Raw genomic sequence first — 26,684 nt, forward strand, 5'->3', positions numbered from 1 at the left:
CAGTCTGTTAGGAGAGTAAGACACTCTGGGATTTTCTTGTTGAATGTGAACAAGACGTCGTCTTGTGAGAATTTCTGTCTCCTCTTTTCCTCTCACAATGGATACAAATCTATTCGCTCTATCTAGCCATTCTTTCTTACAGTTCCAATGGTAAGTTCAAGGTCAGTTGGTCTGATTATTGAATGTTTCATTTGGGTTAAATATTGGTCAAACTGAAATTCTCCATCCTGTAAATCAAATTAAAGTCTGATGTATTTATTGATTGCACTTCTGATTTCCCTTGTTTGAAACATCTTAGTTTTTATCTTTGTCTATGTGTTTTAGTTTGAGTTGGGGATTATTTCTCATAGCATGAGGGTGGGTTTGTACAGTATGTTACATTATTAGGATAGTGACCATTACTATTTTAAATCCTGCTGACACGTGGAATACTCTCTAAACTATGACCTGTATCTCACTGTGTTGACTACTGCGTGATTGCTGAGTCACAAAATTGGTGAATTGTGCACTGAAAGAAAAAAATATATACAGTTTACAGTTCAGCAGCTGCTGACACTTGGAGTGTTTCAACTTTAACTGTCACTTTAACTCTTATAACTTTATCAACTTACTCCCATACAAAGACATTTTAAAGGCTACAAAGACTCAACATGACCACATATCTAAATGCTTCAACCGCAAATTCTCAGCTTTGAGCAAACATACAGTCACGGTCAGAAGTTTACATACACTTGTAAAGAAAATTTATATCATGGCAGTCTTCACTTCCAGTGATTTCTACAGTTCTCATTTTTCTGTGATGGAATGAGTGGAACACAAACTACTTTGTCACAAAACACATTCATGAAGTTTGCTTCAAATCTGAATTTATTATGGGTCTTCTGAAAATGTGACCAAATCTGCTGACTCAAAAATATACATACAGTAATATTTAATATTTGGTTAAATGTCTCTTGGCTATTTTCACCCCAGTTAGGTGCTGTTGATAGCCATCCACAAGCTTCAGGTAGTCCTCTGGCTGAATTTTCAACTGAAGTTCAACTAAATTTGTTGGCTTCCTGGTACAGACTTGTTTCTCAAATCAGGACTTGGGAAGGCCATTCCCAAAACCTCAATTCTAACCTGATTTAGCCATTCATCTACCACTTTTGGGATCATTGTCCCATTGGAACACCCAAGTGCACCCAAGAGCCAATCATCTGCTGATGATTTCAGAAAGGGACTTTCCTGACTTGTTCAGATCAATAATGTGCTCTTTCAGATCAATGCTGAGCTCTTGAGACTTTCCCATTGTAGTGTTTGTGGCTGAGTCTAGTGGGTGTATCAAACAAGCTCTATTAAAATGGGCCCAGAAAAGTCACCAGCTGTTCTCAAAAGAATCACTCAGAAGAAGTTAAGAGGCCATGCTGCAAAGAAAATCTGATTCACACAACTTTCTATAATCACCTGAATTGATTGTTCAAGTAGCTGTATGTATATTTTTGAGCCAGCAGATTTGGCCCCTTTTTCAGAAGACCCAAAATAAATTCAGATTTGAAGCAAACTTCATGAATATTTATTGTTACAAAGCAGAATGTGTTCCACTCATTCCATCACAGAACAATGAGAGCTGTAGAAGTCATTGGAACTCACTTCTTTACGTTCTTTAAGTGTATGTAAACGTTTGGCCGCGACTGTATTTTTTTTTTTTAATTTGTTGCCTTTTGTAGTTGTCCTATGTGTAATCATTATCATTTAACCAATTTATTTGCTACAGAAAAAGTTCATTTCAAATGAGGTTGCATCATATTTCCTTTCAAAATAAAACTCCACATTGCTATACATTAGGAAAATATCTCCACTACGGCTGTCAATATCTAAAAATGAAATACTGACATCGTGTTAGTAATAAACATATGATAATATCGTGGAAACAATACATAATTGTTTTGTCATTGTTGGACGCGTTATGCACCTGAAGGCTGGTTGCTACAGACTGTCTTTCCACCTCCCTAAGTTGCATTTTGAGTGTCATTTGAGTCAAAGAGGCATGACACACAATAAAAGCTTGATTTTACCGAGAATTGTTTTTTAATATTTCTATAGATATTGCAATAATATCGTTACAGTGAATTCTTTAGGCCACAATAATCGTGTAGTGAAAATCTAATATCATGACTGCCCAAATCTCCACTGATGCAAATTCAACCCAAAACAAAATATCATCTGCCTTTAGCACCATATTGGTGGCATCTCTGAACCTCTAGGACATCATAACTGAAAAGCTGCTCTGCTCTGTGATTACTGAGCCAGCATTGGCATGTGCCCATGTGTTTGGCACAGCTGTTTAATAGGTATGAGAGCAGTAATGTGACTGGCTGAGAATATAATGAATGATCACTCCAGTCCTCCAATTTCTATTCTGCTTCGCCAAATTCCTTTGTGCATATTGCACTGTCAGTATAAGCCCTTATTGTCCTTGTGCACATGACCCGGTGCTTAACGCTGATTGTTATGATTGCACTGTTATAATAAGACCATCACAATTTGATTTAAGACTCTCACAGTTGGCTTGTAACAATAATACCCGCCATCATTTGGCTGGTGTTCAATTCTAGGCTTGCATACACGCACACTGGGCAAAAAATCCTTTTATTCCATGAACTTCAGTATATACATTTTTGTGATTAGCAAATGTATGCTTGACTGACATTCACCCCACACAGATAAAACCATGTTGAATTGGTTTAAAGATAAAACTGCATGTAGCGAGAGGAAATGAATAAAGGGACAACGTGAGAAGACAGGAAAAAAGTCGGAGGAAATTAAGTTACAAGGGGTAAAAAATGGAAAAGGTCATACAGGAGTGAGTGATGGCAGAAGGCAGAAAGAGAGAAGAAAAAAAGACCAAGATGAAGACAGAAGAGCAGAAGTGAGGGAAAACCAGGCAGCTGCATTACAAGCCCCTGTCATTGCTATTTTGATAACCTCCCAGTGTGTGGAACACCAGCTCTTCTTTGACCCATTTGTAATGATTAGCATACAGCCTGTCAGGACTGCAGCGATACAGAATGGCTTCTGTCGCATAAGCAGATACTGTGTCACTGTCTGTCTCACAAAACACTCTCCGGAGAGCTGTATCAGCAACTCGTTACCACACGTGCGTATGTGTGCAACTCCATCTACATGGGCCGCTCATTGTTTCTGGAAAGTGCCATATTTGTGTGTGTGTGTAACTCTGGTGTGTGTGTGTGATGGGTAAAGGAGGTGTCTGAGGCAGTCCGTTCCATATTCATGAGCGGCAGCCGGGCGGTTCTTATCAGCTAGGTTCAGCTCTGTGGATCCGTGTTGTCACCACAACACCGCAGCCGTCTGACCGGCAGCACTGAGCCAGAGTGCATTTAATACCACAAGACCCATGACCGGCAGGACGTGGACCGAACACAGGGATGGAGACGGGGAGAGGAGGAAGATACAAGGAGAAAGAGTGCTGGTAAGGGGATGAAGGGAGGAGGAGAGAGGAGAAGGGAATATAAGCAGGGAGGAATGAAAGAGTAGAGGAAGTAAAGGTGGTGATAGAGCGAAGGAGGCAGTAAGCAAGGCGAGAGGGATAAGAGGAGAAAACGGCTGTGGAAAGTAAAAGATAAAAAACAGACAGAGAAGATGGATGGAGTGTTAGAAATTAGAGAGTTGTGCGTTCAAGAACTCCAGCAAGAGCAAAAAGTTCCCATCATTAAGAATGAAAGAAGAAAGGTGAAGAGGTGCAGCCAGCGAAAAGTAGAAGATGGATTGAGAGATACAGTAGATAGAAAGAAGCATACAGAGCGAGAGAGAGGGGGAAAAAAAACATGCAGGCGTGGGAGCCTGGGGACTGGAACAATAATTCCTGTCTAAAATTAGTCTCATTTTTCATGAACTTCTCTCTCTGTAATTCTGTAATGTAATATGCTGAGCAGGGAAGCTCCTGGGCTCCTGAGGGACACGACATGATGAGAGCCGGAGCTGCTTCTGCCTGCTAGCTAGGTAAACACAGCAGACGCATACACCCCCACAAACACACACACACACACACACACACACACACACACACACACACACACACACACACACACACACACACACACACACACACACACACACACACACACACACACACACACACACACACACACACACACACACACACACACACACACACACACACACACACACACACACGTATTGTTACCCGAGGAAAAAAAAAAAAGACTTGTGGGCAAACAAGCGCTTGACAGATGGGGAACTTGTTAGCAAACAGAGACATGTGTACATTAAAGTAAGACAGGCATTCTGCACACACGCACACACACGCAGCGAGCCAGAACAAATGAGCGGGGTGAGCCGAGCGTGCGCGTTAATTCCGTCAGCAAGGTCCAAGGCTAAACACTAATCTACAGCAGAAAATAAAGGATGATGCTCGCTCCGCTCAGCGCCTCATGACTGGAATTCCTCCAGAGCTATTCGGCTGAGTCAGAGGAAGAAACCGAAAAATAGCCTCAACAGGAATTTACATTTGAGGTGAACACCCACCTGTGAGAGAAGGAGTTCTTGGATAGATTCAGGTAGGAGAGGTCAGCGCAGCAGCCTCGCAGCAAGGCCCCAAACAACTGGCAGGGAAACAGAGAGACGGATAGGGTTGTGTTAGGTTCACTACAGCGATGTGATTGAGTTGTATAACAGTTATTTTGGCTCTTGAACACTGCACAATGGTTACAGTACAGATTAAAGCCGACACAAATGCAATGTGAAAGCACTAAAAAAATAAGGCTACTATATTCCTATCTTGGCTGAAACGTCATCCAAGAAATGTCCAGAAACGGATCATGATAGCATCACAGATGGTATTAAAAATAGAATTTCATTATGGAGGGCATTAAAAAAAACCTGAATTTCATAGAAGTGGCCTGACTCTGCAGATTGGTGTGTGTGAAAATGGACCAGAACTAAATGAGATGTTACTGCTGGTCAAATGAGGACAATCACAATTTATTTGATCCTTTTCAGTACCATATGGTTAGAGTTTGTAAAAGATAATGCAACATTTGTCATTACTTTCGTACATCCACACGCAAGTGTACTGAGCATTTATAGTATGTGCCTGCCGAGGGACATGGAATCATATGACATATATTCTGGGAAATGGCACTTTCAACAGGTGAAAACAAAGACATATCTGTTCTGAATACGTGTTCAGATTTTGCTTAGAGTTCTAGGTAAGATGCTACATTATGACTGTACGCACTTGAGCAAGGCACTAAACCCTAAAATGACTCTAAACTGTCTCAGTTACAGTGGGAAACAATGACTAATTTCACCTTATACAGTGGTGGACAGTAACATTTAGTGTAATGCACTGTACTTCCATTTTATGTTCCCTTATGCTCTATACGTTTTACTCCACTACATTTATCTGACAGATTTAGCTACTGGTTACTTTTCAGATTCATATTTAACATAAAACAAAATATCTAAAGCATATAAAATACAATGAATTGTTAAAGATTAAACCAGCAGTTCAACATTGATGACCTGTGAGTCCTTACAGAATATCAGTGAAATCCAGAGAAAGGTCAATGCGGGGGGAACTTCAATGACCTGACCTCCATCAAAATCCAGCAAAGTTAGGCTTCACATTGTCAAGAGACGAAAAGCTCGAACTGCTTTCCATACTTTCCACTGCCAGCGACTTTAATGAGGCTTTCTACGATTTAATGGCCACACAATATTGTTAGTTACAACAATTTTAAACTGTTCTACTTAGATAAAGTACTAAAATTTGGTGTTATTTCAAAAACCTTGCTGGCAGCTCTACAAGGCCACACCGAGGCACAGCAATCCTAAGTTAATGTGCTGATGTTAAGCAGCTATGAGGTTTACTGTGGACACCATCTTAGTTTAGCATGTTAGCATAACAAAATTTAAAACAAAGTACAGCTGAGGTTAATGGGAATTTCATTAGTTTTGCAGGCTTAGATCATACTGACCTGATGATGGGGCTACAGAAAAAGTCAGAGGAAACAAGATCACCCAAGTGAAAACATTTCTTTCTGAGACGAGTACTGATGTGTCAACCCAATTTTCACGGCAATACATCCACTCAAGTTGTTGGGACTATTCACTGAAAACCACAAATGTCAACCTCAAAGATGCAACTAAAGGTAAAAACAGACACACTGAGATTGTCATCTATGGAGCTGTGCCACTAGCATTGGTTGAAATGCTTGGCAATTCAGTATTCAAAGTTGTTGTTGTCATTATCTTTTAAAGTATATATCCTGAATGGGCAATGATGAAAATAAAAACTATATATTCTCCAAAGGGAAAAATGTTATTTAGGCACTAATATTTTGAAGAGAACAGTGACTGCAAGCTGTTGTCCACTTCAGGGTTAATGCTCGAGCTCCAGCAGCCGAGTGAAACACGGCAGAGGCTGTGTTTCCACCAATCTTTCAAAGCGTGTATGGAAAGTGCTCATCCGTCACAGAAAGTCCACTAATTCCCGATCGCTGGACCAAATGGGCAATAAGAAGTGTAATTGTATTACACTGAGTCAAAGTCAAGCTGAAACCATACCAGAAAATAATTACTTACATTCTTCAATTTGTTCTATTGAACATCCGTCAAACGCCAAGTTTCACATTAAATATGGAAAAAAGTCACTCAAAACTTGTGTGGGGAAATTAAGTCTGCTGCGTCACCTGCTTTAATGATCAATGTAAAATCATGCAGCTATGCAGCCATTCATCGGCCATCCATCAAAGGGCATATCCAATCAAGCTCTCATCTTGAGAAGATATGGTTCACATTCAAACTACGGGGCTCTGAAAGTACCTAAATGAATGTTCAGGAATCTGTGAGCCAATTAATCTAGAAATAAAGATGATATATGTGTGTTTATTAGACAGGAGAGAGCTCTAGGCAAATATGATCGCCATCAAAACCCAATTTCTCGTAAGACTTTAAGTAGCATCTCATTGCTTGTGAGAGGTTAAACTATTGGACAAATCTATTTTTTCCCTGGCAGTGTCATCCATCACGCAAACTGACTAATCGACCGTTGTCGGTACATCAACGCAGATTAAAACAGGAACTTATTAATAATTCAATCCAACAAGCCAACACTAAAAAAGACAAATTCTCTCTCAGACGGTTTCTCTCTAAAGGATAAATGACAATTAGCCAAACGGGACAGGACATGAAGCAGCTATCACAGAGAGCTCTCTTTTAGTCTCAAGGGGAGTTTTAAAGAGAAATAGGGGGGAGACAAAGTTTGAGAACTTGCAAATAAAGCAGAATAGATGCAATGACTTCCATTCATGCACATAATTTAATACAAAATTCATGGCCCACATTTACAGGGCGGGAGGAAGATTAGTTTCACGGGGTGGACTATTCCTTCCTGAAACAGATACCTGCTCGGCATGCTGCCTGCTCGTAGGCGTTTAAAACCGCTCAAGTGAAGTGCAGCAAGGAAGGAAAGCAAACACGGGCACAGTAAAGTGCAGCGACTGTGGTGACGAAAAAACCAGGGCTGGAAGTGCTCAGTATCTTAAGTAGAAGGGGTGAACTTCATTACAAGTCATAGCGTTATATATATACAGTTTACTGTACATACATCATAGTATAATTATCACAGTTTTTGGTCGAGGTGGAGCAGTTTTAAATTACTTTATTAAGTATTGGGCAGTTTAAAGTACTAATCCTTGTTTTTATGTTTTTGAATGGGTATTTATGGTCTGCATTCTCCAAAAATAGCCATTCAATACATGAACATTTTATGATTTCCTCCTTATATGGTAGTTTTTAATTCTCAGTGGCAGAGTCTGCCATTCCCACACTGGATTAAAATGACCTTCACACAGGAAAGTGTGAATGTATCTAATCCTGCATTACCATTTAAAATTTGATGTCATTGATATCAGCCTTCCTGTTTTACTTTTCACTCTGCCACAGCTGAATCAGAGCCTGATTCAACTACTGCCAATGCAAACTGAACAACTGAAACTATAAAAAAGGATTCAATTCCAGAACAAATTGACTGAATGATCATGTTTTAGAAGCGGTTTATAGGTTTTCTATGGAAAAGGTTTCTAAAACATGCAAAGTAATCAGTAACTACAACTGTTTCAAAAATGTAAAGTAAAAAGCGCAAAAAATGTGTAAAGTACAAGTAAATAAAGTTTAGTAAAGTCTGAAGTAAAGTCAGAGTTCCTTTAAACTGAACTTGAGTGCAGTACTTCCTCATAACTACTTGTTTCACACAGTAAATGCTCATAAGTTACATTCCACCACTGGGAGGAACACAGTACTGAAAAATGACATTAATTCAAGTCGATAAAAGTGTTGGACTAAGACCTTGAGTGTAGCTAATATGATCTATAATACGACAAGGCATCGTGGCAATACAGGGAGTATAGACACCACCCTCCATGTCAGCAACCCTGCTGAGGTGTCACTGAGCAAGAGTAGAGCTCAGAGTAGATCTCTAGTGCACTCTGACCTCCCGGCAGCAGAGCATTTATGACTGTTCTACCCAACCTTGCACGTCCCTGCCGCATATTATCCTGTCAGCAGTAATTCAGCACTGACAAAGCGGCAGCAACTGCACATAAACAATAGATGTGATCTCCCGTTCAGCCAGCGCTTTTCACAAACCTCTACATCTTCCAGTGGGAGACACACACTTAAAACATCCTGAGTACAGTTGTTACAGTCTTGTCGATTCACAGCCAGCCAGGTCGAACTGCCATCTCAGCAGTAACCAGCAGGGGCAGACACATTCAAGCGTGGTGACTGAACACTTTCAGAGAGAGAGAGAGAGCTCCGTCATCCTTTCAGCTTTTAGCGTATCTGTTAATGCGGCAAGACAGCGTTTTGTCACACTGGCAGATGTGCTAAATTTAGACACAGTAACAACACAGACAAAGTCATCTCTCTGAAGTGACAAGGATGTGAACAAACGCATGAAACACACAAGAGGCTCCTGTATGCTATTCACACAATGTATCTGTTGGATAATTCATAAGCGGTATACGTTTTCTATTGTGGTGCCTTTCTAAGAGCTTTTACCAACACTCAGAGCATTATGCACAGAGGAGCTCGAAGGAGGCCTGTGAGTCAACTGATCTAACATTGTTTTTGTGTGGTGGTTGATTCGTATTCAAGGCGCTACCTCTTCCCGTTTTCTTGGCCAGAATCCCATCACAGAGATGAGATCAGAAAGTGATGGGTGGATAGTAGGTGTACAAGAGATGGTGAGTACAAACCGAGTCCACGGTGCAGTCTGTTCCAGACAGGTCCAAGTGGACCAGGCAGTTAGGCTGGGCCAGGAACAAGTACAGGTTCTGCACAGGAAGAAAGAATGTGTCTTTTAGAAGATGAACATACAGTCCCCTCCAAAACTATTGGAACAGCGAGGCCAATTCCTTTTTTTTGGCTGTACACTGAAAACCTTTGGGTTTGACATCAAAAGATGAATATGAGACAATAGATCGGCATTTCAGCTTTCATTTCCAGGTATTTAAATCTAGATCTGTTAAAAAACTTAGACGATAGCATCATTTGTAATGGAACACCACATTTTTAGGTGAGCAAAAGTATAAGAGCAGGTAGACTTAAAATAGATTAGAGTGAATAATACTTAATATTTAGTTGCAAATCCTTTGCTTGCAATAACTGCATCAAGCCTGCAACCCACTGACATCACCAAACCTTTGCATTCTTCTTTTGTGATGCTTTTCCAGGCTTTCACCGCAGCCTCTTTCAGTTGATGTTTGTTTCGGGGGGGTTCTCCCTTCAGTCTCCTCTTTAGCAGGTAAAATGCTCAATAGGGTTCAAGTCTGGAGACTGACTTGGCCAGTCTTAAACCTTCCACTTCTTTCCCCTGATGAACTCCTTGGTTGTTTTGGTAGTGTGTTCTGGATCGTTGTCTTGCTGCATGATGAAGGATCTCCCGATCAGTTTGGTTCCATCTCTCTTTAAATTGGCCGACAAAATGTTTCTAGACTTCTGAGTTTATTTTGCTGTTACCATCATGTGTTACATCATCAATGAAGATCAATGAGCCTGTCCCAGAAGAAGCCATGCAAGCCCAAGCCATGATATTACCTCCACCTTGTTTCACAGATGAGCTTGTGTGTTTGGGATCATGAGCAGATCCTTCCTTTCTCCACACATTAGCCTGTCCATCACTTTGGTGAAGGTTAATCTTTGTCTCATCAGTCCATAAAACGTTGTCCCAGAACTAATGAGCCTCGTCTCTGTACCTTTTGGCAAATTCCTATCTGGCCTTCCTATTCTTATTGCTATGAGTGGTTTGCATCTCCTGGTGTAGCCTCTGTACTTTTGTTCCTGAAGTCTTCTGTGAACGGTGGATTGTGATACCTTCACTCCTACCCTCTGGAGGTTGTTGGTGAATTTTTCTTTATATATATTATAATGTTTCTGTCATCAACTGCTGATGTTTTCCTTCGTCTACCAGTTCGACAGCTGTTGCTGAGTACACCAGTGGTTTCTTTCTTCTTCAGGACATTCCAAAGGGTTGTACTGGCTAAGACCCATCATCTCCCTTAGCTTCAAAGTTGCTTGCTTTTCTCCTATAGACAGCTCTCTGGTCTTCATGTTGGTTATACCCTTTTAAGTATAAATGCAGTCTGCAAAGGCAAAACCCAAAGCTGAAACTGAGAGTAGACAGTCAGCACTATTTGCTGTTTGAATAATCAATGTAATAGGACACAACTGGGTAGCAAAAAACACCTGTCAGTCATATGTTCCAATAATTTTGCTCACTTGAAAAATGGTTGGGTTCAAACAAAAGGTGCTATATTCTAAGTTTGTTAACAGATCTAGAAAACCTGAAATGGTAGCTGACATACTGATCTCTTGTCTCATATCCATATTTTGGTGTCAAACCCAAAAGTTTTCAGCGCACAGCCAAAATAAAGGAATTGGCTGTGCTGTTCCAATAGTTTTGGAAGGGACTGTTAAAAATATACATGCATACAATATATACAAAAATACGCAGTGCTTATAAAAATGCATCCTTATACTTATCCTCTTTTGAAAGTTTTCATGTTTTCTTGTTTTACCACATTAAAACAAAGTCGATTTTTTTTCAAAACAAAAAGATCCCTCCATAGCAGACAAAGAAACACAGGTCAGAGAAGATTTCCAACTGCCAAAAGATCACTTGGATAAGGTTCAATTGCGTCAATCATTGAGTAATGGAAAGAAAATGGCACAGCTATAAATCTGCTGAGAATAGGCTGTCCTCAAAAACTGAGTGAGTGAGCATGAAGGAGGCCACCAGGAGATCTCTGCCAAGCCTGAAGGAGATCCAAGTTTCAGAGGCTCAGACTAGAGAGACGGTGCAGACGACAAAAAAGTTGGCCAGGTGCTTTGCCTGTTGCAGGCAGGAAGAGTAGCCAAGAAAAAGTCACTCAGGAAAAAACCCTCACATGACATCTCAGCTACATTTTTGCCAAAAGACGCGTGTGAAAGTCTGAACTCAGCTGGAAGAAGGTTCTTTGATCTGGTGAGACTGGTGAGAAAATTGAGATTTTTATTCATCATATCATCATGAACATACTGTAGCCTCCCTGGTGTGAAGCATGATGTTGTGCAGCATCATGCTGTGAGGACACTTTTCTGCAATATTTCCTAGACGGCTCCATTCATTTTACCCTTAGTAAAAATGAAGGCAGAGAAATAGAGAGATATCCTGGATGAAAACCTGATGAAGTCTGCAAAAAGAAACGCTGCAACTTAGGACAATATTTGTTTTCTAGGAAAACAATGAGCCCAGGCATAAAGCCAAAGCTAAACAACTAAAAACAACAATGCTCAGGTCTTCCTGGAGAGAGTCCACATCTCAATTCAATCCAGAACTTGTGGCAGGATTTGAAAATGCTGCTCACTCACAATCCCCGTATAGCCTGACTGAGCTTGAGCAGTTGCGCAGAGGAATGGGGTCAATACTTATAGAGCGAGCTTTTTGAAGTGAATTTAGATCACTTTGTAGCAATCCGTTTTCAGATTGACATTCAAGGCTCTTTCCCCTTTACATACTTCATTAAATTCTAGTCAAAGTTCTAGAAAATCTGCAATAGGAAAATGCAAATGAACACTACCATTATGTAAATATTAGGAATTCATTCATTAAGATTAACAGCTGGTGGTGAACCGTTTGCAGTCAGGTGCTGTTAAAGCACTGCAGAGGAAGACAGCGCAACATTTTAACATATTTAAGGAAATGCCAGTCGAACCTCAAATCATGTAGAAAACACAATGGAAAACACAGATGTGATGTTTTTGACTGCTGTCATTTTTCTCTTCAGGTTTAAATCAGTCTCAATGCACGTCATTATAGATTTGCTCAGTCGGTTTCCATTTAACTTTGTTGCATTTCTGCGCGGTGGAAGTGTTCAGCAGAAGTAGTGATACAACAATATCAAGAAAACCTTTAACCTTCAGAAAAAGTAAAAGCATTATCGTCCAAATGTACTTGAAGTAGGAAAAGTGAGAGCACTCATTTAGAATGGCCCTTCATAGTGTTTTATGTATACTGAACATACAATATAGTATAGTATGATGTTTCTGGTAAAAGTGAAGGAGTTTCAACAGTTCTAGTCCTTGAAATTTTAATGAAATTAAACCCTGTGTTTTGTAATATTTATGGTCTGCATTCTCCAAACATAGCCATTCCAATATATATACATTTTATAAGTTTAGTTTTCATTGGTAGCGGCAATCCAGCACAGGATTAAAACTGCCTTCACACAGAAAACTATGATTTTGTTGCATTTTGGTTTTGCAATGCAACAAAAAACCTTTTTTTTGGGTGATTCAACTTTCTTTTCCTTTTGTTTAAAATTTAGTACAATTGCTCTCAGGTTTTGTTATATGCAAATCAAAAGGTGTGCATAAAAACAGGTGGATGGAAATTCACTTAGTGTCACCAAATAAAAATTCACAGAGGATTGAAAACTTTTTATAAGCACTGCATATATGTCTGTATGTGTGTTCCTCACTGTGGCATCCTCTCCAGACAGAACCCCGGGGTTTTTGCTGAGATCCAGATGCAGCAGAGAATTGGAGTAGTCGTCACTTGAACACAACGCCTGCGACAGAGAAACCACACCTAAAGGGGGGAGAGGAGATGGGATAGAGGGGAAGAAATAGGGGAGAAGAGATAGGGAGTATGGATAAACAACTTAATCATCTTATAATGATCCCTTTTTTTTTTTAAATGAGCCAATTTAATGCTCTGGACGTGACTTATTAGCAACTAATGAATACAAAACTACATAATGGAAGAGGGTGAGCAATCTCGGTGGCAAAAGAAATAATTGAGCACGGACTTGTATGGCAGGCGAGTTATGAAAGGAGCTTTTGGAGGAAGCCAGCCATATTTTTTTTTCCCTATCCCAGTATCCAAGTGTACCCTGAAAGCCAAAACAAAAGACGATCATTCTCTCAAATCAGATCACTACACAATTACACCCACAGGCCCGATGGAACCCCTCATTAAAATCCTCACCCTGCAAAACTCAAGCGAAGCACAGCACAGCACAGCACAGCACGACACGGCAAGTTGAGGATTAAATATAGACACAATAACAACACAGGAGGAATATCTAACAGCAGCAACAAATAAAAAAGTTGACAAACATAGTTACTTTGTGTGTCACTCACTATATGATGTGTCAGAGTATAGCCAGCAGTTAGAGGAAGTGTTTTTCTCCTGTTCTCCAGCATTGGGGAGTTTGTGTGGAGGAAGACAGCTACTACATGTGCCGCTCTGAAACTGGCAAGGCGCTAAGCTCTTCATCCCTAATTTGTAGCGATTAGGAGAGAAATGAGGGGAAGAGGGGACACGGTGTCTAATCCCCCCTCCATCCATCCATCCATCCATCCATCTATCAGCTGCTTGATTCTGCTCGAAGTGGAGACTTTTAGAAACCATCCAGTCTGTGTGACAATGTCAAGTGTGTGTGTGGGAGCACGGGTGTGAGCGCGGCCGCGATATATCTGCCTATTTGCATGTCTGATCAAATCTATGCATTCGTGTGTGTGAGGACTTAGCGTGTGTGCGCATGCTTGTGTCGGCATATGTGTAGGTGTTTTAGAGACAGACAGAAGGAGGGGAGACGGAGAGAGATCTATAAATATTCAACAAAAAATACTCAGCCCCTGCAAAGTCATACCACCACCCACCATTCAAGGTCAGCATCATCACTGCATTCCCTTGAATCACTGTGTCAACACAATGCCGTTTCAAATCACACCTATTGTGGGCTCCCCATTCATAATGTACACTAACAGCGTATCGAGGTTGTTGTTTGTGGCGTCTATAGATAACACTCAGCTTTCAGCTTTATAATTACATTCAACACCACCTCTGCTATACTGCCCTACAAAGGCAGACAGTAGTAACTACAGAGGCAGAGAAGTCAGATAAAAGAGTGTAATTTTCAAGCTGGCCATCAAACTGCGTAACAGACAAAAAGGTTGTACTGCCTCCATTTTATGTCTTTTTTAGTCTCGCCTAGGCAGACCTATCTCCACAGTGCTGTGTCAGCTCTGGAGAAAGGTCTGGCTGAACCCATTATCATCCTGGTGAAGGGGAAAAAAAAGCACTCTGCCTTGGTTGTATTTCTTTAAATCAATCACAATCTACTTTGGTGGCACAAAGCCCTGCAGCAACGGTGCCCCCTAGTGTCAGGGGGAACTTTTTTTGCATGTGGGGAGGCAAACTCTGGCATTGAAATGGCTAAACCCCGGCAGAAGAAAAGGTAAGTGCTGCTAGCTTGTTTAGGTTTGTACCACTCATAATCAGGTTAGGGTTTGGGTAACATGTCGGTTGCTAGCTTGGAAGTTGATGTCGTTGTGTCCTTAAAGATTGGGATTTGGAAAACGCTAACATGCAGACGGAGGAAGGAGGAGAATGCCTACTGAAATCGTCGGCCAATGGCAGACTTATACCCAGTTATACATTCAATGAGTCAGACCAGGTCGTGTCATGTCATTATGGGATAGCTATTTAAGCCCCCAAAATACTGCCATAGAACCTAAAATACTAATTAATTTACGTTCCTTGTACATTCCTAAATATGTTGGTTAACAAAACTAGATGACAGTTCAGCAGAAAGGATATTTTTCGATTACATATAACAGCTAGGGAAAATGAATCATGTAAAGATGTTTTTAGCTTTAGCATAGGCTAGCCATGGCTATCATACCAGCCAGGTTTCTCTTGACATAGTTCTTTCTTTACCTCTTTAGCTAACCGTCTCTCTGCAGCAGGCAGCTTGTTTTTTTTTTTTGTTTGGTAAACTTAACATCTCTTTCCAGAATCCGTGCACAACACTAGACGTGAAGAGATAATCTCTTACATGGTGGAGGGAGAAATCTCGCCTGACGTAGGCTTACCTCTGCTAACCCCACCTCTCTGTTTTATCATATAAAACCATTGTTTATATGGGAAAACAGACATTAAAAAGTCAGATTGTGTACTTAACACACTTATGATCAAAAATGTAGTTACTGTGTCTGCCTATGTAGGGCAGCATAATACTATTTTGTAACTCGGTAAGAAGTCATTGTATAAGCTCAATCAGATAAACATTATTACCCATAAATGCGATAAAAGATGAAAAATGCAACAAAATACTGTAAGCTATTCTGAGCTAAATGCTATCAAGACCAGGCTATTAATTTATAGAGTCACATCTTTATCAATATGATCCTGTTGGATCTGCTGTAATACTAGTGGAGGGTTGTATTGTGTGGGATAAAAGCAACAGAACTGGGACAGCGCACTAATTCCTCTGTGGGATTTTAGGGGGGAAAAAAACAGATCAACTACTTATGATTCTGGCCTGATTATCATTTGGTTGATGGATCATACTGTACGGCTCTCTTTTTATCCGTGGGAGTAAACGCCAGCCCAAATAAAACTGCGTGTGCGGCAGCAGGGCAGCCTTGTGGTCTGAGAAACTGTTGCATGAACAGAAGAAACCATATTCAAACCCAGATTTAATGGAAAGCTTCCACTCGGCTAAAGTGTCTTTGAGCCAGCCGCAGCTCTAAAATTGAAGAGGACATTCATTTACTTTTAAAGACGTTGAAAATGTGTGTTTGTGCGCAGGGTCAGCCACTAGAGGCTGCTGTATCTCAGAGGAGCACCCTTACCCTTGGAGGAAAGGGAGGTCTTGGAGAGATTGAGGAGGCGCAGTCCCTTGTTGAGGCGACACACTTGTTGAATCAGGTTGGAGACTCCTGAAATAAGGCGAGGAGACGAAGAGAGTTCATAAATCACAAGAACATATTCACCCATCTAGAAGCAAAACAATTGATTAGTTGATTGGCAATAAATGAGTCCCAACTCTTCTGACTGCCGATTAATTGCTCAAGTATTTTGATATAATAAAAAATGACAAAAATGTCACTGCTTCCAACCTGTTGAATGTGAAAATTTGCTGGGTTTCTAAGCAGACCAAACACTTATAACAAAATAACTGACAGATTAATGGATAATGACCATACTTACAGCCCTACACTTGTCCACTCTTCAAGAGTTAGCAACCCACGCAGAGCTTTGCCACATAACATCAGGCTAAAATGCAGCCTCTCTCACTACACCCCCTCCAAAACATACACATACATACCCACAAGTATACTACAGCTAAAAAAAACCATCACACCAACATACTTTACAATCTCACTTTCTCCCACACACCCTGTGCAGAGACAAACTCATATGAACACAATATGCCAAGCTGAATTACATAGCAACTAGTTTCAGCTCGGCGATTTGATTAAACACATTACAGCCCTGATGATGATAATATGAAACGCTCTGCTTTATTAAAAATGGAATTCACTGAAGTGCCAAACCTTGTCTCCTGGTTCCCCTATTTTCTCGGCTGTCTCAGCTAGTATTAATGTGTACTGAATGTGCAGAACTCGTACTTTGCTGTTACAAAGTGTATTTTATGCCTTTTCAAACAGGCACACGAGGAAGGTCATGGGTTTATGTGCATTATTGTGATGGTGGTTAAGGATGCAACACATTTGTGGCGGACACACACACACACACACACACAGACACACACACAGACACACACACACACACACAGACACACACACACACACACACAGGGGGCAGTAAGTTTGAGCACGAAGAACTTACTGAAGCGAGTGGAAGTGACAAGTGCGAGACAGGAGGACAAAAATTAGCTAATGAGTGCTACTGGTAGACACACACATCCCCCCCCCGTGCCTCCTTCACACTCATACAACAGAGCAGAAGGTGAATAGTATTTGTTATATTACAGAGGCAATGCAAACGCAATTCCAATGCACGCTTCTTTATGTGTGTTCATGTATAGAGAAAGGCGAGAGTTTGTGTGGTGAACTGTGGGCGAGACTGAGAATAAAGGCATTTTCTCCAAAGAGAAGGAGCGCTCATAGACACACAGTATGAAAGATAGATGAGAAGGGAAAGAGAGAAAGAAAAAGAGAAATACAAAGCGAAACAGAAGAATGAGGGTTCGGTGAGGACAGGGATTGATTTTGAATTCTTTGAGCGCAAACAAAAGCCAGAGCAGAAGAACAATCAGTGGTGTCCTGAGAGAGACGGCAGTGGGAGGGAGAAAGAGTTCACAGATTCCAGGACGCTACCTTGGTTGTCTAGCGTGTTATGAGCCAGGTTGAGAGAGTGAATCACAGAGGCGGGGTTCTCTGACAGCGCCGACGCCATCTTCTGTGGAAAATCCCTGGAGACAGAACGTTAAAAAGCAAAATTAACTTCTCTGTAGAAATTGCTGATTCAATACTGGTCTTAAAGACGACTGAGAAATCTGCGGGAGAGATTTCTCTAATTCAATTGAATGAAACTGATAAAGTTTCACCATTACGCCTCTTGACAATGACAACGGACACCAGCTGCAGTATTGTCCCTTTGCAGATGTTAACGGAATTTAAGTACTTTTGGACTTAATTTGTTCTGTTTAGTAGAATATAAAGGAAGCTGATTTAAAATGTACGTACATGCATGCAGTAAAAGTTGACTCAACTATTAAAATGCACAATAATGTCGGTCTCTGTATGACGGGGAAATGGAAGACGGAATAGAGCTGAGATGTAAACTTTTTGGGTACTGAATTTTAAGCAACGGAAATTAAAAACGTGCTAAAAAATTAACGAAAGTATTAAAAGATTGGTGATATTCTAAATCATGTATATTTTATCTATGACAAGCAATTTCCTGATTTAAATAATAACTTTGCTAAGTTGCTAATTACCAGCTGCGACAGCATCGGCTGGTAACGTTTTCAGTTTGAGAGTCTGTGTGTGTGTGTCATCAGCAACATGTGGAGCTGGAACTACTGCAGATGTGATTTTGACAGATTTTTGTCAGCACGACAGCATCATGTGCAGGATACAGTCACCTGGCCCACACCGATATATAAATCAGTGTCTCCAGGAGTATAGACACCTGTAGATAGACAGATGGACGCTTATCATAACCTAGCATCTATCTCTAGACGATGCATCTGTGTGTCTGTGTGTCTGTCGGTCTGCAGACAGATTTTGTAAACACGATAGCACCACAAGCGTGCAAGATGCAGTCATGAAAATTCACGGGTGTGTAGTGGAGATTAATATATAGGCCGAGTTCAAAGATGGATGTCGCCTGACCCATGAGTACTGAGCAGCCATGTACTAATATAGTAATTATTACTGAATACCAAATGGTTTGGAACGTGTGTGTGGCGTGATCCCATCATAAGATGGTCTTTAGTTTTGCTTTGTGACTCTTTATAGGCAAAAAGTTCTTACATACTAATTCATGTGAGGTTTTATTTGCACACTGGTATAAAACTCAAGTACGGTATTGGCACCAGTATCAAAACATGTCAAAAGATACAAGGGAGGTTACATTAAATTTGCTTCTCAATTATTTGTGATCTCTGATGGCAGTGGAGGGATAGAATTGGGGCTCAGCTCTGTGGGGCTTTTTAGCGTCTTTCAGTGCATTGTTTTGGTTTTGTGGGCTGTAAATACACCATTCTCTCTCACAGCTCCCATCAACCTTGTTCCAGCTACAGCAGGCAGCTGTTTTCAGTGTAAAAACTCTGATACAGCGACTGACCATTACCTACACAGCACTAAATGGCAGAAAAACAAAGTTAGTGACTAGCTGGTAAACACAGCAGAGCATTTAGCAGCTATCGAGCAAGATATTTCCCTCAGGAGTAAGTGGAGACCTGAAACAGCTAAAAGGAGAGGGAATATTAGGTTTACATTATTAGGTGGATAGAAACACAATGCTGTTGTTGCCGTGTGTCTGCTGGATGTGCACTGGGTGATTGATTGCATGTTAGCCACAACAACTTTATGAGATTATAATACATCATTGTTATGTTTATTCTTTTCAAAGTGGACAAGAAAAAAGAATCAATTAATGCTGCTTTAAATAAGCCAGCCAACTCATATTAAAACAATTCACAGATTTATTCCAGAAAAATCTCCTCCAAGCAGTAAGGCTTTTAAATTCTCAGACACATTTTTTCTTACTGTGCTGTATTAATATATTTGTGCCGCACAATCATTTTCTTTTAAATTCACATTTTTCAAATCGGAAATTGTATTTCTGTGGGGGTCAGACGTTCACCATGCTGTTTAAGTATCTTACTTACTCACTTATTATAAAGTCTTTGGGTATTATTTTCACGTCACTGCCGGCTTTTGGTGCAGTGCTTGCGGAGAGCCTCCAATAAAAAACGTCTCTCTCTATTGGAAGTGATTTAACACAGGGGAAGTATAAAAACTTGGTAACTTCATCATTATGCTGCAGTAAATCATCTCACCCCGAGGCAGCCAATTCATCACAATTAATCCTAATAAGGAAACTGCTTTGCTAAATGACGCTATCCATGCATAGAAGGTGAAACGTCTTGCCAGGTGAAGCCCAAAATTTGACTAATGTTTCAGTGGAGAAATAATACACTCTGCCAGAGGCAAACAGGAGGCAGCTTTATTGGAGTATGATTGGATGAAAGAGCAGAGGTTAAGAGAGGTGAGAAGGAGAGGAAAGGGAGGAGAGACAGAATTGGAAAGGTCAAGACAGCGGGGGAAGGGGAAGGTGGGGAGGAGTGGAGAGGTGAGATGAGCTGAGGTGAAGGGGTGAGATGGAAGAAATGGAAGTGAGATGAGAGGACACAATCGAAAGAGGGAAGGAGAGAAAAGACTGGAGCGAGTGGAAAGCACAAAAGAGGAGAAGTGAAGGTGTGAGGAGAAGAAAAGGCAGAGGAAATTAGATTAAACAAGGAGAGGTGACAGGCAGGGCTGAGGATGATGACGGGGCAGAGGGAACCTACGATTTGAGTCCTGCATTCTCCAGAGTGAGCTCCTCCAGACTGTTGGACTTGCTGACTGTGTGCAGGACCTGGTCCACCACCTCCGACCCCTGGAGACAAACACAACAATCATCTCAAATGGAGCAAGAATCTAGGCGGGGGAAGAGAAAAGCAGGCAGTGATCTGAAGCAATAGAAATCAGATGATGTTTTTGTATTGGTGGATTCTGAATCAGTACGTAATTTTTGCCACTGGGTGTCTCTCAATCAAAACAAAACAAAAAAACATTGTTATTGCGTTTTCTTATCTTAGCTTCCTCAGTATAGCTAGCCGGCTAACTTTGTTTCAAGCTTGTGGGACTGAACACAGCTACACTAAGGAAACATGTAGTGCAGAGACGAAAAGGCTTTTAAAGTCCGGCATTGGGATGTATGTCGGTGGTGACGGGCGACAATTTTCTGGTGGGTGAGATCAGTGTATCGGGAAATAGTGACAGCAGTGAGTACAGTTGTGTGCTAATGAGCTATGCCTGCCTTACGACAACTCTTCCAACAACAACACTTCCTAAAATTCATAAACACATAGTAATCAATAACAATGATATTGTCAATCACAATGCTTAACTGTTGACAACGTCATATGCTGATTTTGGTGGACATTCCCCCTACCCTGCTTCCTTCCTCACTCTCTGCCTCAGAAGTTGTAGGGACGGGCGACTAAATGAAACACACCGTAACCTTGAATAAAATTATGGTTTCCTTTGGGTTTGAACATTGTTGAAAAAATATAAATCAAAAGGTCAAAGGTCTATTTATTTTTATGCGTTTAATGCAGAAATGTAACATATAATATCTTTAAGGTCAGTAGCCAGTAGTATTCAAGTTAGAGATAGAAATAAGAGACACAGCCTACAATGTATCCCTATATAACATGACATTTTCTACCAGAAATTGTCTAATGGAATAACCAAATTCTTTTGTCTCTGTGTTCCTGTGTTTTCTTCTGTGAAGAAAAAAAAAAATCGGACCTCGGTTGTTGAGGTTTTTTGAGCGCTAAACTCTTATAAATATCAATAAGACTGCCTGCAAGTAAACACGGATGAAAACAATTCAGGACTTAAAGTATTCTTCAGCTCTGCAAATGTTTCATGAAGGACAAAATGCATCCGACAAGTTAGTTTGCCCTCGGGGATGCACACGGTGTGTTTTGGTGAAAACACTGACTGTCAAAACAACTTTTGTTTGTTTACAAAATCTTCCACAGGGCACCTTTAAAAATTCAAAAGCCAAGTTTTGAGGGGCTTTACATATTAATACATTCAATTCAATACCTTTCAAATATTTATTTGTTTAATTTTTTCAACAGACGATTTTCATGTGGTTCACCTCAGATGGATAGCACTTACTCTAATGCATAATATGAATATTTAATAAAGATTGACATTGATACATAAAACTATGCTGAGGGTAACTTGACTCAGTGTCCTCTGTCTCGCTTCCTTAACTTGATTTCCATTTAATGTTTTATCTCAACATATTAAATGACAGTCCAGTAAGGTTTTATGTACATGATGCATTGGTCCAAATCACCAGCAAATTGATTCAAGTTGATTTAGAAAATGCCAACCAATCCCAGAACCATCATTTGACAGAGGCTTTTTTATGCATTTGGACAGCAGTTGGCCAAATGAGCAGATATAACAGCTGATTCAATAAAAAGGATGTAATCTGATCAAACACAAAAGCGAGCAGAGGAAACATGAGGGAAGAAAACTATAAAAGAGAACTGATTAGTAGTCTACATCTGGCAAGAAGGTTTATAAGTGAGGAAGATTAATAAAAAGATAGTTACTATGCGCATGTCTTTGCAGTACAGCTTGGTGAACCAGGTGTTGTACGCAATGGATGCCACGATCACTGCCAAGTCCCTAGGATGGAGAGAGACACACATATTAGAGACAAAATTCAAAAAAACTTTAAATTAGCAAACTCCATCTGCTCAGAACCATTTGATGTCATTGATCCATAAATCCACATTATCTTGGGCCAAACTTTTTCTTTGCTCCCCGTTTGGTAAAAAGCAGTTTATCATTGTGACAAGGAGAACACGGTGGGCAGGGCTGCTTTCTAAAAGATGACTGATACTGCAGCCCCGCTGAGGAGAGGCTGGGAAACAGAAAAAAAAGAGAGAGTGATGTAAAGATCGATGGCTGGGTCAGTGGATTATTCAATAAAGCCACAGTTTGATCCTAGCTACAGACCTCAAACACTGCTACATCTACTGCTACACAAACAGACCCAGAGCCCGCAGACCAGCCTTTGTGGGTTTGTGACGGAGACAGAAACAGGGAGGAGGGAGAGGGTTTTAGAATCCTCCAAGGTCCAACTAAAGCCATACTGCTGCTACACCTGCTATACATCATCTGACAAACAGGCAGCAACACAGAGAGCAGGGAGGCACAGGGAAAGAGAATAAGCCCAGAGAGAGGAAGAAAGGAGGAGAGTGAGACAGAAGGGAAAATACAGAGCGGGGAGAGGAAGAAAGAGTGTAATCTAGCCAGGGAGGGTCCTGTTGCCAGTAACTGCAGTAGCCAGGACATTACAGTATATCTCACAGGAGTAAAATGGCTACAGGCTGTGTTCCTTTTTCATTACCGTGCCAGCCATCAGACCAGTCCATTCTCACTACCACAGCTGAGTCTGTGAGTGTGTGCGAGCAGATGATGCACATGTCAGGATTCATCATCAACGCTGGCTGTTGATTCATGTTTTGACAGCAGGACATGTAATTGACCTCTATGATGCGTCACTCAGTCATGCAGCGTGTCGGTGTTGATGGGTCGTCTTGTACTTGTACACGACGACTTGTTGGCACAGCAGGTCAATCTGTCGCTGTTTTCTTCTACACTCAGTTCAATTTAGGTTTCGGTGACGACAAGACTCCAGGGAGTGATTATCGAGCGTTCCGCCTGTTTCCAGTGTTTATGCTTTAAGCTAGGCTAATTGGCTGCTGGCTGTAGCATCATATTTAGCATACAGATAAACGAGTTCACATCCAACTCTTGGCAAGAAAGTGTATTTACTACACTTATATCCAAAGTGTCAAATATTTTCTAAATTCTGATTTTCCATTGTGTAGAATCTATTGGTAGAAATTGAATATAATATTAAAAATGGTGTTCTCATTAGTGTATAATCACCTGAAAGTAAGATCAGTTGTGTTTTTGTTGCCACAGAATGAGCTTAAACTGCATCTACAGAGGGACCGAGTCTTATTACACACAGTCCACCTTGTTGCAGCGGGATGTTTCTACAGTAGCCCACAGCACACACACACAGCGTGCGCATTTTTCACAGCCACCGCAGGTTATGAAGGAAGGAAGGGGAGGATGAGTAGGAGGGCGCTCGTGGTGTGTTCCATTTCAACTCAGAAATTCCAACTTCCCAGTCAAAAACTTCAACTGGAACAATCCATGAAGTTGGATTTCCGACTCGCAAAGTTGGATGCACCCCATCAACCCCAATCTCAAAATCCAAGATGGCTGCTCCGGGTAACAACAGCTGTGAAAACTGTAGGTTATTCTGGTTATGAGCACTTCTGTCTCGCTTCTGTGTTTGTATGTGCAAGACACCATTTAATGGATGGTTATAAGCTGGTACAACTGCTAACCTGACTAGAACTTGTTTTCGGACTTGTTGTATTAGAACCTGGTCAACTTGAGTATGACATCATTCCCAGCAACGGCAGTAATTTGATATTTGAGCTATATGGAGCCATTTTATGTTTTTTTTTTATTATATTTTAAAACAAGTCCCCATCTACTTCAGTTGTTTAGGAGAATGCTACAATTCTGTTCTGTTGTGAGGCTTCAGAAATTTTTTGTGCACTACAAAACTTCACCCGACTTTCCATCGGCATCAGTAGATGATGACTGAATTTTCATTTCTGGGTTAACTGATTCTTTACGCTTAAATTGAAATTTCTGCATAGCAGTAAGGTTCATTATTTGCCCAGATTTAGTCAGCTGCCCATGTAGACATCTGCATTCAGCCCAAATGTTAGGACCACGCAGGCACCCGATGCGCTATAAAAAGAAGTAGCACAAGCATTCACTGGTCACATCATGTCCGTTTGAGTATATATCAGGTCTTGACTGACTGTTCAACATTTTGCAGTAAAACTTAACTTTTTTATTTAGGCTTTCTCAATACGACCTTCTAGCAAACCCTAAAGGCTTCAAAATGTTACAGCCCACAATCTGCACAAATAAGACCTCTCTCTGCTAAGGTCTAAGTATATCAAAATCCCAGCTCTGAGATGGAGTTTGTCCTGAGGTGGTGCTGGAGAAAAGGTCATCGGGTCATTCGAATCAAAGTCTCCCCGGGAGCATGAGTGATCTCAGTACATTTCATGGCAATAAGCCTATTAGATTATTAAACAGTTTGTGGGTTAAGCTGAGGGAAGGTCACCAAGTGTCCACTGGGGAGCATGAATATGCTCACTAAATTTCCCAGCTATCTGTCCATTAGAATTTCATATTTCTTGTGTACAAGTGGATTATTATTCTTATTGTAGTGATAGACAATAGGTCAGCAGGGTTATCAAAAACAATATTCACTCTGTGAGGACTATGAATATTTAAAGCACAAGTGAGAATATCCTTCAACACATGGAGTGGGGATATTCTGACCTGATTCGTGGCATTAGAGTGAAAGATCAGAGGACACTAAAATCATTAGGAATCATCCTTTGGGGATTTGTTGCTGTATTGTAATAAATCAAAGCTACAGTCTCAGCCTCGGGTCCGGTAACAGTGACAGGGGTGGCAGATGGTAGCAGTGAGCTGTTGAGCAGCTGTCCTGCTTCCGTAGCAAACTCAACTAATCAGACAGAAAGTTGAAGAAAAGTTGGGCAGTGCATCCAGACTACTGTTTATATATGTGAGTATGTGTGTGTGTGTGTGTGCGTGCGTGCGTATGCACAGAGAGGAGTGACTGTCAAGCCAAGAGGTGCCCAAAGAAGTTCTTGAGGCATTAATTAGACATCACAATTTCTCTCTCACACACTCAAAACAAACATAAACAGAGATGTATGCAAGCACAGAATCACTCCACCCACACACACAAACATGGTGTCAACCTGCAGTGGCCAACAGAGACAGATTGTGTGTTTGTGTATTTGGTGGGGGTTCAGAGAAAGAGAGATGGAACAAGAGAGCTGAGGAAAACGAAAGGGTTGAAAACACAGGAAGTGGATAACGAGGCCAGAGAAAGAAGGTGTCTGCTTTCAGTCGGGACGAATGAGCGGAGACGATGTTGGAACAGACAGCAGTCAGCAGAAAAAGCATGGCCCTGTCGCTCGCGGTAACAGTAGATGGGCTCAATCGGGGTAGATCGAGGTGCTGGAAGTGTGGAAGGGCGGGGAGGGGAGGAATGGAGTAACACACCACAAATAGCTCCCAGCCTCTGGTCATGGAAAGACCGATTCTTAGATCCTTTCTTTGGACATTTGCATTCCTTTTTAATTTCTTCTTTGCATTTTTTGAGACTCCTAGTGGTCTTTTGTTAAATCTTAGCTTCCTCTATCAGTTTCAATTTAATACAACCTCTCTTGAAGAGCAAGGAGAGTCTTTAGTGTCGGACTGTGGGCTCAAGGGAACAATATGTTAAAAAAAAAAAAAACAGCAAAAGCAGGCAGCTCACCCTGCGAAGGCTCTCTCTTTTATCACACACTATATAAAATATAGGTGCAAAAACAACAGCGGTGCAGTGATTTTGGCTCTCAATATGAAAGGCATTAATATATTCATGAGTTGCTGCTGCAATCATGCTCCTATGAATGGCTTTTTGATTTAGCAGCATAGCAAGGCTTTGCTCCTATGATGAGATATGCATTTTTAAGTGTGAGTGTATCCTCTCCAGTCGGGATTGTTGTTTCTACACGGGAACGTAGAAAGAGTTCTATAAGCCTCGGGGTGTTCTGAGGACAAAGTATTCTTCAAACAGAAGACAAGCAAGCTAGGTTGAATTCTCCATGTGCCGTCAGCTGTCAAATCTTTTATGATTGGCAGCACTCGAGCGACACATGCATTCTTCCACAATATGTCTAGGGACGTAAGATAGCAGTTGGGAGGTAGAGAAGACATGTGGCATCTTACAGCTGTTTCCAAGCCCTGTATTCTGCCTCTGACAAGCATATTTTTACCCCTCTCTATGATCTTACCAAACTTCGAACAAATCTAAACAGAGAAAACACAGCCAAGATTAATGCACTCAACATTTTACCCAGGGAAGGTCTTGTTAG

General features: G+C 41.0%; 1 protein-coding gene across 10 annotated transcripts in view; it reads right to left on the reverse strand.

The window, feature by feature from the left end:
* The window catches only part of carmil3 (capping protein regulator and myosin 1 linker 3), a 97,412-nt gene that overhangs the window by 43,631 nt on the left and 27,097 nt on the right, over positions 1-26,684 (reverse strand). For all 10 annotated transcript variants that reach the window (XM_073490469.1, XM_073490467.1, XM_073490468.1 and 7 more), the window contains exons 9-15: positions 22,233-22,308; positions 20,403-20,491; positions 17,701-17,795; positions 16,210-16,296; positions 13,047-13,156; positions 9,285-9,362; positions 4,549-4,625 (exon numbers count right to left, since the gene is read on the reverse strand). In XM_073490469.1, the coding sequence (XP_073346570.1) occupies positions 4,549-4,625; positions 9,285-9,362; positions 13,047-13,156; positions 16,210-16,296; positions 17,701-17,795; positions 20,403-20,491; positions 22,233-22,308 (612 nt within the window). The remainder of the gene's footprint in view (positions 1-4,548; positions 4,626-9,284; positions 9,363-13,046; positions 13,157-16,209; positions 16,297-17,700; positions 17,796-20,402; positions 20,492-22,232; positions 22,309-26,684) is intronic.

This window comes from Pagrus major, chromosome 21, assembly GCF_040436345.1.
Source record: "Pagrus major chromosome 21, Pma_NU_1.0".
NCBI lineage: Eukaryota > Metazoa > Chordata > Actinopteri > Spariformes > Sparidae > Pagrus > Pagrus major.